The sequence below is a fragment of the Taudactylus pleione genome, unplaced genomic scaffold (genome assembly GCF_031769625.1).
Source record: "Taudactylus pleione unplaced genomic scaffold, aTauple2 ptg000278l, whole genome shotgun sequence".
NCBI lineage: Eukaryota > Metazoa > Chordata > Amphibia > Anura > Myobatrachidae > Taudactylus > Taudactylus pleione.
Genome location: NW_028284680.1, coordinates 9,158,471 through 9,174,160, shown reverse-complemented (window position 1 = coordinate 9,174,160; position 15,690 = coordinate 9,158,471). Strand labels below are relative to the sequence as shown.

The following is a 15,690-nucleotide window of genomic DNA, read 5'->3' as shown; positions in this document are numbered from 1 at the left end:
TACAAGAAAATGGCCACCACCCTCCAGCACTCTGAGAACTATGAGTGGTTGTGTGTCGGCGGACGTGTGAAAAATTGTATGAGCCTGGTGGAAGGAAAAAACTTATAGTAGGGATGGCCATCGGTGGGTTAAAAGTGATGGTATGAAACCATTGGCAAGGGGAACCATCAATGGCTTCACTTACCAATGGTCAGCCATGCTCTATTACTTACTGAGTAACGGGCCAATCAAGGTGAGGGAGGGGTTTCGTGGGTTGAGGCAGAGCTAGGCTCCATGTGCCAAGTTGAGGAAAGTCCCATCAGGACGTTCTGTACCATCGATGGCAGAGAACCATTGGATCTCTGCCATTGATGGTAAAACCATCTACCATCAGTAGTTAACCATCCATGCACAATGCCCATCCCTAAGTTATATTGGCTCATTTAAGATGCACAGTCATGTATATGATAAATCAGCTCACGTTAGAGGGTTCATGGGCTAAAGAGCAGTCTTTTTGGCCATCTGTGCAGGCTCTTACAGTGACCATTGCAGATTTGTCTACTGAGACAATTGCACACAGTTTGCAAAAATAACTACTTGGTTCAAAGTGCAGCCTTGGGTCACTCTTCACCTGATCCCCATTATCTCGCTGGATAAAGACACACCAGAGCTGTCTAATGACCGCTACTAGCCTGCAAGTGCAAATTCATTTTGGGCAGGCAATGGCGAAATAATAAATCAATAAAAGTTTATATATATATATATATATATATATATATATATGTATATATGTGTGTTTGTATTGCAGTATCCTGAGATTCCTATGGACCCATACATGTGTTTATTACTGTTTATAGAGCACTAGGTTACTTCATTGAGATTCGTTACTGCGGTCACTGCCTAACAGACCTGCGTGTGTGTAACCAGCATGTGGTCATTTGGGGACATTCTGGTCACCGGTAAGGCCTTTCTATGTCAGGGAATATATCATTTCCATGCCCGAGTTGTGTCGTTTGTCAGTGTTTTCTCACTAGAAATCAGTGTTCAGCAATATACATGTCACATTAATAATGTCCCTAAGTTGGAGACAAATAGTGAATCACACACATATACTTTGTTTCGCTCACATGTCAGAAATGGAGAATCGGAAACATGAGTTTAATGTTGCTAAATAAAAGTGATTCCTTAGGCGTCCGGTTTGGTAATATTTATCTCGTGAATAAGTGTGTTTATAGACCGTACTCATGCGATTGTTAATCGGCCAGCGGACTAGAATAGTGAGACTTTGCACATGGCTGCCCTTATTCACAGTCAGTTTAGAGACCAGGCTAGAGAAGGCTTCTGATGTACAGTAAGAGGCTGTCATATCTGTAGTGTGTGTGTGTGTGGTTGTTACACTACAATTGCATTACTTCCACTCCTGATTTCTCACATACTCAACCTTTAACCCCCTGAATTCTTTGACTATAGATGCTGAGGTAAAATTTTTAGTAGAAACGCATTTTACGCTGCGCAGCGCAAACGTTTATACATTGTGGGTTGGGGGTATTAATGTAGCGTCAGTGAGCGAGTTCTTGCACTGTATAGGAGGTACTGCTGTACTGTGAGCTTAATTGTGTTATTACCCATATTTATGAAATGTCAAGGCTGGTTGAGGATAAATATACAGCTACTAACTTATATTTGAGGCTGGGTGGGGGGATGAAGGCCTAAATATTAAGCAGTGATACTGTTGTCTTAGGGCCTGATTCAGACCCACTCGCAAGCGGCTGTCCGCTCGCAAGTGGGTCGATGTTGTGCACTGCGCATGCGCACAACGGCGGGAGCTCCATCGTGCGCATGCGCCAGACGCGACGAGCGAAGGAAAGTCCTTCGCTCGTTGTGTCTGATCAAAGGGGGCGTGCTGTCGATGTTGATTGACCGCACGCCCCCTTTGGTGGGCGTGCCGGGGGCGTGCCTCCCAGACGGGGGCGTTCCCAAGGGAACGCCTACCGTCAGAAGCCGGCCCACTGACATCACTAGTGATGTTAGTGGGAGTGATTTTGGCTCCGATAGAGCCAAAATCACTCCGGGCCTTGCGGTTGAAAACCTCAACCGCAGGCTCCGGCTCGCAGTTTCGATGGTCACGACCATCGCGGCCATCAAACTGCACGCTCGTATAGGCTGTGGGTGGTGACCCACAGCTATTCGAGCGTCCAGGAGAACGCTCCAGAATTATGGAGGGCGGCCCTCATTCAGAGCGTGCGCTCTGCTCAGAGCGTACGGCTCTGAATGAGGGCCTTAATCTCGGGTCTGCTGGGGATGAAGGAGACACTGGGGTCTATTTATCAAGCAGTGAAAAGTGTGGAGAAATGGACCAGTGGAGAAGTTGCCCATAGCAACCAATCAGCTCCTACCTATTATTTTATAGACTGTACTTGATAAATGCTACTTGAAAGCTAATTGGTTGCTATGGGAAACTTCTCCACTGGTCCACTTCTCCACACTCTTCACTTCTTGATAAATAGACCCCCTAGGTTGTTCCCAGGAGGAGATAGTTCCTATCCCTTTTCCATATGGCCTCATCATTCCAAAATCCAGACAGGAGACAACGGAGGTTAGGACACAGTGTGATGTCAAGGCCAGGTAGCAGAGAGGCTGCTTGCCGGCTGCAGTAGACCATTTCTTTTGGGTTTGCCATCTGCAGTCAGGACTTTGGGCCTGATTCAGAGCTGAACACTCTGACCAGAGCGCTCGCTCTGAATCAGGGCCCTCCTACCTTTTTTTGGAGCGTCCTCATGGACGCTCGCATAGCTGTGGGTTACCACCCACAGCTATAGCGAGCGTCCATGATGATGGTCGCGATGGTCTTGACCATCGCGACCATCGGGCTTGCGACGGAGACCCTGCGGTAGGGTCTCGCTGCCGCAAGCTGCCGCAAGCCCTGGAGTGATTTTGGCTTTATCAGAGCCAAAATCACTCCCACTGACATCACTAGTGATGTCAGTGGGGCCGGCTTCAGACGGTAGGCGTTCCCATGGGAACGCCTCCGTCTGGCAGGCACGCCCCCGGCACGCCCACCAAAGGGGGCGTGCTTTCAATCAACATCGACAGAATGCCCCCTTTGGTGCGAGACCTGGAGCGATGGTGAGGCCGTCGCTCGCCGGGTCTCGCGCATGCGCACGACGGAGCTCCCTCCGTCGTGTGCATGCGCAGTGGGGAACATCAACCCGCTTGCGAGCATCCTGCCGCTCGCGAGCGGGTCTGAATGACCCCCTTTATCTGTATCGCAGGAACAATCAGGAGGTATATCAGGGGGGGTCGGGAGTTCGACGCCTATCTTTAGTCCCAAGTCTGGATTTTGCGCCGGAATTTAAACAGAGGGCTTCCCGGCTGTCGGGATTTCAGCTACATCCCCAGGGTTCATGCTGCTATGCTTGTAAAGGGAGAGACGCATGCATATAATAGCGGTGTACGTAGCATTGCCGGTGTGTATGATGGGGACGAGCTTTGGAGGGCAGCCTAACACAGGCTAAAAGAATGGCAGCTGGCACACGCCATTGTCCTGCCTCCTGGTGAATTGATCCCACCGGCGGACTAATCAGTTCTGCTTTTGAGCTGAGGCCACTTCCAGAAATAGTGCTTTTGGCATGAATTTCTTCGTATCAATACTGGTAACGCAATTTCCAACTGCAGAAGTGCGCAATGTTTCCGCCCTTTTCTTGGCTGGACACACCCGGCCGCAGCGCAGCATCCGGAGTATCCCGGTCTCCTTCCCCCTCTCCCTCCAATGCACATTTTAGTCTTACTAATTTCATCTCTCTGTGTCATTAATAACAGTTTGGGCAGACTGCATATAATGGTGTATTATGGGTGAGTTGGCCTCTTTGTTGGATCTTCCTATTGGCTGTCCATTATTTTTTTTTTTAGCTTGTGAGCTGCTATAGTTGTTGCAGTAGATTTAAAGCAGTTTAAAGGCCCCCATACACCTACCGACTGATTGCCGTATCCTGCGATCGGATCAGAAACTGCGTCGATGTTCCCCGATCCGTCATAGTGAAATTCTCCATGTTAAACTTTACTGATTTAGAGATGGTTTTCATCGGTCTAGAGATGGCGGGTAGCAGGATCGCAGGAACGAAGCGATACATTGCTAGCATATGGGCTCCTTAACTTCCAGATGTCAAGAGTAAGGGGTCTATTTATTAACTGGCGATAAAACTAAACTATGTCCCCCGAGTCGCACCATTTATCAAGGTTATCACTAGAGAAATTGCAGATTTCTCTGGCAGTCACCCGTATTGCGGCACTTGCTGTCATCGCTGTAGACCTCTAAGGGAGTGGGATAGTGCGTCAGTTTATCATGACGCAAAAAAAAATTGTTTTTTTTTCGCAGCAAACTAGCGCAATATCGGAAGGGGGCCCTTTTTTTTTTTTCTTTATACAGGAGATTGCCGGTGTGAAATCGTGGCGGTACAACATTCTGCGATAAAGTGGCGATACAGAATGTTATTTATACAGATGTGCCCACATACATCTATCCTCCGTGTGCCACACATAACGCGGGAGCAGAGTGTCATACGGTAGTGCCAAGCTTTTTTCGTGTGCGTCTTTTGACCTTCAAATGCATCTTATTCGCACAACTATGGAATTAGATCGCTCAAGCAGCTTCTGCTGAGTAAAATGATATGCAGCATGCCTATGTTCTGTGAGCCAGTGCGGGTGTATCTGCATGCGGAATGCTACGTTACAGTGCCAGCGGCTGTAACACCGTAACGTAGCATTCAGCAGGCATCTCTAATCCATCCGCATATCAGCAGAAGCTGCTTGTGCTATCTATTCGCATAGTTGTGCAAATAAGACGCACGAAAAGACGCTCGGCGCTACTGAGTCACGCCACAGTATGCCGCCAGGGGAATGTATTTCTTAATTCATCCCGGTGGGCCATAATTTGATATTGACGGGATAAGCAATCATAATTGCCGGGTCTAAACCCTGATAATAAATAGGCCCCTAGGTGAGACGACAGAGGTCACATGCACTCCGCTTGTGCAGGTTTGTAACCAATAGTTAATCAAAGATGACATCAATGAACCCCCAGCTGCGGAGCGACCGGGGATCAGCTGCCGTGAGATCAGACAATGCTGCACAATTGTGTTTTTGTCTGTAAAGGTATGTGACAATAACATTTCTGTCATCTTTTTCTATTCTTCCCAATTATAAAACATGTTGCGCATCTGTTGAAAACCAGAGTAATAGCGCAGGAATATCTCTCGGCTATTTCAGCGATAGAATGGAGACCATTTATTTCCTTAGCTGAATCAATAATTCTGTGATTGTTGGCAGTGAAAGTGCTGTCTTGTGGGATAGAGAAGAATTCCTGCCTCTCGTCATCCATTGTTGTCACGCTCTGATGATGCCTCGGCGCGAGGGAAGGGCCTGGACTCAGACACTCAATGCGAGGACATTCCGACATCCCAACGCAATCGGTTCTCCCGCAGAAACAATCAATTCACTAACAATACTCCCAGAGCGGACATATTATTAGGTTGTACTCGTTGGGATCGCTCATCGGAGGGCTCGCCATTTAAATAAAACTGAGATTATTATCATTTTTTCATGAGCAGAGAAATTCTCCTGTTCCGAGCGCTGCAGATAATAGCGTTCCGTTTTTATGTCTTATGTAAAAAAGAAAAAAAAAAAGCCACTTACAGTTGTTCTCATTGCTAATTCATTAGGATGTTGTACAGATTGGATGCAGTTGCCGAGCAATTTACAGAGCAATGTGTTATTTTATCGGTGGCATCGTAACCCTCCTCACACCTGCCACATCTGGCGCGCCAGTAACTGCTGTCATACCTCCGCTAGCAGGATGTTACCTGCAATACACCGAGGGGAACCGGTGACCGACAGAACATCCTCCTTCTTCCTGCATTAATCCGAAATTATAGCCAGACTGTGCGCCTGTGTGCCCCTTAGTCGCACTTGTTCTTTCTATAAACACACAGAGGTCTTTAGCTTAGCATTTAGCATTACGCCGCCATTCTCCGCACAGCGCACATCCTTCTGTTCTCAATATACCGCTGCAAAATGTGGGGAGAGGAAGCGCAGGTACAAACACCTACCAATTCAGAGAGTCACTCCAAGGGGCATATGTATCAAAGCTTGATGTGAGATAAAATTGTGAGATATACAGTATATCACCAACCAATCAGCTTCTAACTTTCATTTCTTGAACACAGCCTGCAAAATGTAAGTTAGAAGCTGATTGGTTGGTGATATATATCTCACAATTTTATCTCACATCAAGATTTGATACATATGCCCCTAAGGGGTCTATTTACTAAGCAGTGTTAGGATGCAGAGTGAAAAGTGATAAGGTGCCAGCCAATCAGCTCCCAACTGTCATTTTTCAAACACAGCCTGTGAGATGGCAGTTAGGAGCTGATTGGCTGGCACCTAATTACTTTTCCCTCTGTATCCTAAAACTGCTTAGTAAATAGACCCTTAAGTCTTCTGTTCTTATCCAATACACAACTGCAAATTGGGTTCTTTTACAAGTATAGGAAACAACACAACTTCTGCTAGTTGTGTGGGTGGTTCAAGATTGGGGTCCTTTTGCTGAGTGTTAATTTAAGTACACTTGCGCAAATTGAGGCGCTCTGCGGGCCAGAGCTCTGTGGTGCAGCGGGTAAGCGCATTGTAAATTACCATCCCAGGAGCTCTGCTTACCCTCTTACTAGCCTCAAATAGTACAGCTGGAAAAGGGTGGAGTTTTGGGTGGATCGGGCCGGAGTTTTGGGTAGATCAAGGGCGAGGGCGTATTTTATCCTGATTTTGCATGACTAACGGGCCTATGTATCAAGCTGATTTTTACATAAAATGATGCCGAAACTGCAGTTTCAGCATCATTTTATGTATTGTTGCTATGTAATTAATAGCACAATGCAGGACGTATCACAGAAATCTCCGGCAATGGGGCGAATTTAATTAGAAGCGAATAGTCAGTTTCCGCAATACTTTTTTTGCAGATGACGTCATTTTCGCCGGTTTCAACTTATCCCCGTATTCAATTTGTCCGACTTTTCGCCGATGCGAAAAGTTTGTGCCTTGTAACTAGCGGAAAAGATTTGCCTATGAATACCCGGTGGAAAAAAGTGCAGAATTGGGGTGCAAACTTGCAGCAACCCCCCTAAACCCCTTTTTTACACCCCACTTGACGCTAATTGCGTAAAAAAACCCAAAAGAAAACCCCACAAAGGACACCCCAAAAAAAGCCCTTTGAAAAAGTGGGTGAAAAAAAAAATCAAAGTGGGGGTACAAATTCAAAAACTTGCAAAATAGCCTTTGGGGGGGGTGTCTGCAAGTACGGGGGAGCTGTTTTGTGGATGGCGGGTGTTTGCTGAAGGTGCGTTTTTTGGCGCTTTTTAATGATTAACTTTAGCAATTTTTTGCTAAATGCTATTCTTTACCACTGTCCCAAAGAGCAAAATAGCGCCTATTGAGACCATTCATAGACCCCAAATACCTTCAGCAGGGCTAATCAGGGGTACCCGTAGTGAACCCCCATGTCAGAGCCTCTTTTGGGGGATGTCAGGCTGATTTCCTCAAAAATGACAGCACTTTTCGCCTGTATGCGTTTCACTGTGTACCGTTTTCGCCGATTTCAAATTGAATACGCGGGGACGCAGGCAATACACTTTTTCGCACCTGAAACCAGCGATGACGGTGAAGAGTCTGGCAACGGACTTTTCGCTTCTAATTGAATATGGGCCAAAGTGCCAATTAGCACTTCAGATCGCAGCCACCCATTATTGTCAATCTGATCCACCTATGTACTAAACTCCAAAATAGCGAAAGCTTTTCGGAGTCTAGCACCGGTAGTTTACACCATCATAATCATTGATGGTTTATGGCCAATGTCGAATGCTTTTGACATCGATGGGGGAGAACCAGATGGTTACCCTCCATCGATGTCTAAGCATAACCGAATGTTTTTTCATTTTTATACAAGGTGCCGGGACTCAGAACATAGCTCCGCCCATGGCACCCAGGAAGCCCTGCCTCTATGTTCTGATTGGCCCAAGGGCCAGTCAGTCACAAAACAGGGATGACCATCGGTTGGTGAAACCATCTATGGTCATCCATTAAATAGTTTGTAGCCATCAATGGCTACTTGCTATTTTTCCATCGATTGGTAACACCACCGATGGCCATCCCTAGTGTAAACTACTGTCAGCCTATGGGGGCTCCAGGTGCAGGAGATAGATCTTTCAATCTCTCCCCCGCAGCCCCGGAAGCTGATGCTATGCGCATGCGCAGAGTCAGCTTCTCCTGAATGCCGGGGATATAACTCGTGGGGACAGTGCTTACCGCAACTGCTGTCCCTGCGAGTTTCCCTTTGTACATTGGGATTTTTTTTATTAAAAATTAAAATATCCCTGGCGAGTTGGACCGTTAATAATCGCTGCAGTACCGCGATTATTAATACATAGACCCCATATATGTACATCATTTATTGTAGCATTGATCATTGTTGCAGAGCAGTTCTTGGCGAAGATGTTACTTGTATTTGCAGAAATATCTTCTGCCTTAGGCGATGCGCCGGGCTTTCCGTGCTGGCCCTCAGTGTGTGCATGCCATGAATACATGTGGGGCATGCACATAAATATGAAAGATTTGCAAGTAGCAATTTATTCTGCAAGATGTAAACAACAAAAAGTAATAACATATTTATTATTATATCATACATATCCGGGCAAGAGGGTCAGATAGGCACAAGTTGCTTGAATACATTAGTCCACATTTATACATTCAGTTATCTGCGCGGGTTGTCTCTTTTTCCTGTGTAAAGAGACCCACGATCAATCCCTAATCAGCCCCAGGGCTGCAGTTAGTGCTGATTTCTCCTTTGTGTGTGCCGACATCTAGGCACAGTACATGGCATCCGTGTGTGGGCAAAGACGAGTTTGTGAGCACCACCACTATTCTGTCAAACAATTCCAAAATGCATCCAAAGCCGTCAATCACACGTAATCCTGTGACGTATATAAAATGTCCAGCTTTCCTGATATAATAAACCAGTTGTTAGAACCTCCCAGACTTTAAAGTTTCTTAAAAGGCTGTTTGAAAGCCCCATATTGAGAAAGCAAATAATAATGATTAACGTCTGGCATATAATTGTCACGCCCATGCCATGATTAATCAGGATAATGAAGAAAATAATAATATTAATGTAGTCATGATACTTCCAAAAAATAGTTTGAGATCATATGGTTCCTGCGTATCACTGTGTATATGTAGAGTATACAAGGAGTATTTATTCTGCATAGGCCAGCTTACTGTCACTTGTATAGTCAGATATGCCTGGTGTCACAGACAGTCATATATGATTTATTGTGCAGAAGGGTGTGGGAAGCTTCGGTGCTTACAGATGTGTCCTGATACGCCTATTGTCAATACGCCATGTGGCACGAGACGCCTGGCATGACTAAGCCGCAAACTCCTGTGCGCCGAGATTCTTCTTCGCCCGAAATTGCGTCCTAGTCGCAATACGATGTGACCGACATGCACCAAAAGACTGCGCTGATTAATATATTATCCGACACTTGTATATCATTCTGTATGCGACTGAGTCTGTACATAAAGCACGGCGGAACTTGGCGTGGGAAAACGTTGCTGACTCTGCATTGTAGCGCTTCACGTACAGATATACAAATGTCACAAATCGAATTATTCAGTGCAGTCTCCTGGTGCGTCTTAGTCACATTTCGACTAAAATGCGTTTTTGGGTGAAAAAGAATCGCACAGGATCGGGTGCGCAGAGAGGGGCTGCTCGGCGTGACCGTAGTAATAGCGTAGGAGGGAGGACACATCTGTACAATGGAAAATAGGTGTCGTCCCCTCCATGGCCAGGGAAAAATACACCACAAGAATACTTTTTATAATCCATGTTTAGGTAGGCCTCTGTACACGCTTGTAGCCATTCAATATAGCTACAGGAAATGGATCATTGGGCCAAATTCAATTCAGTGCGATGTTGAATAGCAGCTATTCAATACATCGCGCTGTTTGGACGGCTAAAGGATTGTATCCCGCATCCCCCTGAGGATGCGAGGAGAAATCCGACAAAAGTGCCGGGCGCGCAGCTGTTTGCCGGCTTAGTGTGGCACTTTAGTTGGAGAATGCCGGTTACCGCGCCTTAACACCCAGGTTAAGTCGCGAGAACAGGCATTCTCAGACTTAACCCAATCCCGACCAGACAAACAGCGCGTTGAATTGAACGAGCTCCCGCGGCTATAAAACATCACAATGAATTGAATTCGGCCCATTAATGCAAACTAGCCCCATAATCCAAAAAATGGCTTCTACAAGTCATTTTCTTAATAAAATCTGCCTATTAAAATTATATATTACTTTTGTTTGTTCGGTTTTTTTTATTAATGTTTCAATGAAAGACATAAACTTAGTAGGAATAGAATAATATGGTGGCACAAGGAAGCATACCATCTGGAAAAGTAGACAACCTACAGGATCACATGCGGGGACCCCTGTGTTTATTCATGCCAAGATCTTTTAAGCAAGAGTCCTCCTAAGTGTGTTGTGGTCAGGATGGGGTTGTGTAGCTATGTAAAGTGCCCCCCTCCAAAAGCTGGCTCTTCTAGGATTTCTGCAGTACAGTTATATCGTCTGGTGATCACCAGGGGCAACATCATTGAAAGTGATTACTCACATATTTCAGATAAAGGTGCCCCTGAGTTTATTGAAGTCAGGGTGGGAGATATATTCCCCAATCCCTGGACTTCATTATGATTTCTGAAGTACAGGGGGTCATCTCACATGATCACCAGGTAATAACGTCTCAGGGGGTCACATCATTTAAATAGGAGACTCAGGTCACCTTTAAGTCTGTGGCTGACACAATGGGGGAGATAGAGCACTTTCAATGCATTTGAACGTGTCAAGTCTAGTGTCTGGAGGGATGGGGCCTAATTACATCATCGCACCCCCAGTATGATTACCATCAAGCCTTGGCCCCTCTCAATTAAGGAGGGACATATAGGTAAGTTACTACACACATTTTGAACCCTCACCCTTAGCAGTGAAGGCGCTGAGAGTGAGAGAGATAATTTTGGTGGAACATTTTCATACACACCAGGTATGTTTGCCACGGTTGGTCCATTTCACACCCACGTGTGGGTCTAGTCGTGACGTCCGTCATAAAGAAACACGTGTGAAATTGTCTAGTACAAGCTGTGTCCAAAACTGAGCCATCAGTGTGAGCAAAGCGATTGTGCTATAGTCCAGCATGAGGCCAATGACAGCAGTGAGAGAGTTACAGGCTGCTCCGTATATTTGTTAGACATTCACAATGACGACATTTGTTATGTCGACACTGATGTTTTGCCCGAGACTTGAGAAGACAGATTTACATCAGAAGCCCCAGTCAGCCGTTGTTTTCTGCTGCCATAGACTGTAGTATGCAGATGAGATGGAAGAGACAAAATGAGCAGCTTTCTGGGAGTATAAAATCATTCTGTTCAACATTCATATCCATATTTCAGAAGTGGCGGCTGGACATTCTGCTGACGCCTGTTTTATGTGAGGCCGGGGCACTGATAATAATAATACTAATAATAACCCTTCTGTGATCTCTCCGTCCAGGTCAGTCATCGTCCTTCACCCAACAGCCGCAGGACCAGGTGGTGGTGGCTGGAAGACCAGTGAGTCTACTCTGTGCCATACCCGGGTACCATGGCATTGTGCTCTGGATCAAGGATGGACTGGCACTCGGTGTGGGCCGAGACCTATCTGGTAAGTGATGCCTAGGTACACAATTTGCGGGCCCCCCCCCTCTCCTGCAGCACAAAGTGGCTTTCCCAAAGTTGCACCTTGTAGGTGGTTTTTCCCCTGATCTGTGAGTCAGTCCCAGAGCCAGAGGGATTAGTTTACTGCAGGCAGCCGCAATTCGCACACGTCTGGTTTTTGGGGCCCCGCACGCCATTTTTTTTTTCATGAATCTTTATTGCAAAAAGAGAGGAACAGAAAAGCAAATGTCATTGTCTGATGGAGGTAATACCAGTGCCTTATTACATTGTATATCTTCTGTTCTCTTGTCCCGTTTAAAAAAAAATAAAAATATTCAAAAGAGGCGGATCAGCATTATAAAAGGACTGCAAACATGCATCATACTTTGAAAAACAAAATATGATAATTGAAACAAATGTGTAATAAATTAATAATGTCACTGTTCACAGATCTTAAATAACCACTTTGAACATTTTTTATACTCGGGTTCCCCTCCCTCCTAGCAGAAACCTTCCTTCATTTTGCACTGAAAGCCAGGGGTGTCGTGGGTGTGATCAGGAGAACCAATCCATGATTTCTGTATTATACAAGCAGCATAGTCCTGTTATGATGCCCCCAGGGGGAGAGGGACCTTAGTGCTGTTATATATAACGTAAAATGCATTTCATGTTTGGTTACAGAAACACACACTGCAAATGAACAAAACAGATCAATTGGAGCACACATGACACACAGTCATTGATCCATCCGTAAACAAAAGATATTGACTAATTTAGATATTGCTTTATGTTATAACCTTTTTTTTAAGTATCTGAATTAAAGGTAAATAATATATTAAAGATCAATATTATTGATAAATTCATTAGTTTAATTTTCTCCATTAATAGCAGAAATGTTTGCAGATGTTATGTTTTAGTTGTTATTTCATAAATTGTCCTCATTCAGCATTAGGTGTATTGGCCTCATTCAGCGTTGGGTGTATTGGCCTCATTCAGCGTTGGGTGTATTGGCCTCATTCAGCGTTGGGCGTATTGGCCTCATTCAGCGTTGGGTGTATTGGCCTCATTCAGCGTTGGGTGTATTGTCCTCATTCAGCATTGGGCGTATTGTCCTCATTCAGCATTGGGCGTATTGTCCTCATTCAGCATTGGGCGTATTGTCCTCATCCAGCATTGGGCGTATTGGCCTCATCCAGCGTTGGGCGTATTGTCCTCATTCAGCATTGGGGGTATTGTCCTCATTCAGCATTGGGTGTATTGTCCTCATTCAGCATTGGGTGTATTGTCCTCATTCAGCATTGGGTGTATTGTCCTCATTCAGCATTGGGTGTATTGTCCTCATTCAGCATTGGGCGTATTGTCCTCATTCAGCATTGGGCGTATTGTCCTCATTCAGCATTGGGCGTATTGTCCTCATTCAGCATTGGGCGTATTGTCCTCATTCAGCATTGGGCGTATTGTCCTCATTCAGCATTGGGCGTATTGTCCTCATTCAGCATTGGGCGTATTGTCCTCATTCAGCATTGGGCGTATTGGCCTCATTCAGCATTGGGCGTATTGGCCTCATTCAGCATTGGGCGTATTGGCCTCATTCAGCATTGGGCGTATTGGCCTCATTCAGCATTGGGCGTATTGTCCTCATTCAGCGTTGGGTGTATTGTCCTCATTCAGCGTTGGGCGTATTGTCCTCATTCAGCGTTGGGTGTATTGTCCTCATTCGGCGTATTGTCCTCATTCAGCATTGGGCGTATTGGCCTCATTCAGCATTGGGCGTATTGTCCTCATTCAGCGTTGGGTGTATTGTCCTCATTCAGCATTGGGTGTATTGTCCTCATTCAGCGTTGGGTGTATTGTCCTCATTCGGCGTATTGTCCTCATTCAGCATTGGGCGTATTGGCCTCATTCAGCATTGGGCATATTGGCCTCATTCAGCATTGGGCGTATTGGCCTCATTCAGCATTGGGTGTATTGTCCTCATTCAGCATTGGGCGTATTGGCCTCATTCAGCATTGGGCGTATTGGCCTCATTCAGCATTGGGCGTATTGGCCTCATTCAGCATTGGGCGTATTGGCCTCATTCAGCATTGGGCGTATTGGCCTCATTCAGCATTGGGCGTATTGTCCTCATTCAGCATTGGGCGTATTGTCCTCATTCAGCGTTGGGCGTATTGTCCTCATTCAGCGTTGGGTGTATTGGCCTCATTCAGCGTTGGGTGTATTGGCCTCATTCAGCGTTGGGCGTATTGTCCTCATTCAGCATTGGGCATATTGTCCTCATTCAGCATTGGGCGTATTGTCCTCATTCAGCATTGGGTGTATTGGCCTCATTCAGCATTGGGTGTATTGGCCTCATTCAGCATTGGGCGTATTGTCCTCATTCAGCGTTGTGCGTATTGTCCTCATTCAGCATTGGGTGTATTAGCCTAATTCACCATTAGGGTGTATTGGTCCCATTAGCAGTTGGGCGCTGCTTTATGCACATTCCTCCAGCATGTCCTTCACTTATCCACATGAAATTCTCTCCATAATTGTTAACCTGTAAGACTTTATTGCCTGCTAATTGGCCTGTGCCACTGTCACTTTTGTCATTATTACTGTTAACTAGGGGTGAGCGGGTTCGGATTTCTGAAATCCGAACCCCCCCGAGCCCCCCCGATCCGAGTCCGATCCGAATCAGGCTCGACTTTTCCCGCCTGACTCGGATCTGAAATCGAGGCAAAACGTCATCATCCCGCCTTCCGAGTCTCGCGGGTTTTGGATCCTATATAAGGTACCCACGTCGGCGCCATTTTCTCACTCGGCTGTGGACAGTGAAGAGGGAGGGTGGGAGTTAGGGCTGTGTAGTGTAGTGTAGTGTAGTGCTGCTGTTGTCCACTACTTCAAAGTCCATAGGGGCTGGCTGTGTTGTGCTGTGCTGCTGTTGTTAATAGGGGCTGTGTCCACTACTTCAAAGTCCATAGGGGCTGGCTGGACTGTGTTGTGCAGTCAGTTCTCCATAGGGGCTGTGTCCACTCCAAAGTCCTGTGCAGTGTCCCAGTCCTAAAGGAGTGCTGCAGTGTTGTCCAGGGGGTGCTCTGTCCATCAGGGGTGCTCCCCCCAAGTGCTAAAAAAATAATATATTTTCTGTGTTTGTGAATTGTGTGCGCAGTAGCCGCACGTGCATCAACAAAGTAGTACCAAGCGTGCGCCTGTGTCATAAGTAAAGGGCCGGCTGGCTTGACCGTTAAGGGTGCTGTAACCCCCGAAAGTACACTCCAGTCCAAACCAAAAAAAAAATTATTTTCTGTGTTTGTGAATTGTGTGCGCAGTAGCCGCACGTGCATCAACAAAGTAGTGCCAAGCGTGCGCCTGTGTCATAAGTAAAGGGCCGGCTGGCTTGACCGTTAAGGGTGCTGTAACCCCCGAAAGTACACTCCAGTCCAAACCAAAAAAAAAATTATTTTCTGTGTTTGTGAATTGTGTGCGCAGTAGCCGCACGTGCATCAACAAAGTAGTGCCAAGCGTGCGCCTGTGTCATAAGTAAAGGGCCGGCTGGCTTGACCGTTAAGGGTGCTGTAACCCCCGAAAGTACACTCCAGTCCAAACCGAAAAAAAAATTATTTTCTGTGTTTGTGAATTGTGTGCGCAGTAGCCGCACGTGCATCAACAAAGTAGTGCCAAGCGTGCGCCTGTGTCATAAGTAAAGGGCCGGCTGGCTTGACCGTTAAGGGTGCTGTAACCCCCGAAAGTACACTCCAGTCCAAACCAAAAAAAAAATTATTTTCTGTGTTTGTGAATTGTGTGCGCAGTAGCCGCACGTGCATCAACAAAGTAGTGCCAAGCGTGCGCCTGTGTCATAAGTAAAGGGCCGGCTGGCTTGACCGTTAAGGGTGCTGTAACCCCCGAAAGTACACTCCAGTCCAAACCAAAAAAAAAATTATTTTCT

The 15,690-nt window shown here is 46.1% G+C and overlaps 1 protein-coding gene across 1 annotated transcript in view; it reads left to right on the top strand.

Moving 5' to 3' along the window:
* KIRREL3 (kirre like nephrin family adhesion molecule 3) overlaps nt 1-15,690 on the top strand; it is a 457,331-nt gene that overhangs the window by 43,747 nt on the left and 397,894 nt on the right. Inside the window, exon 3 of the mRNA XM_088481884.1 lies at nt 11,623-11,772. Coding sequence (XP_088338010.1) covers nt 11,623-11,772 — 150 coding nt within the window. The remainder of the gene's footprint in view (nt 1-11,622; nt 11,773-15,690) is intronic.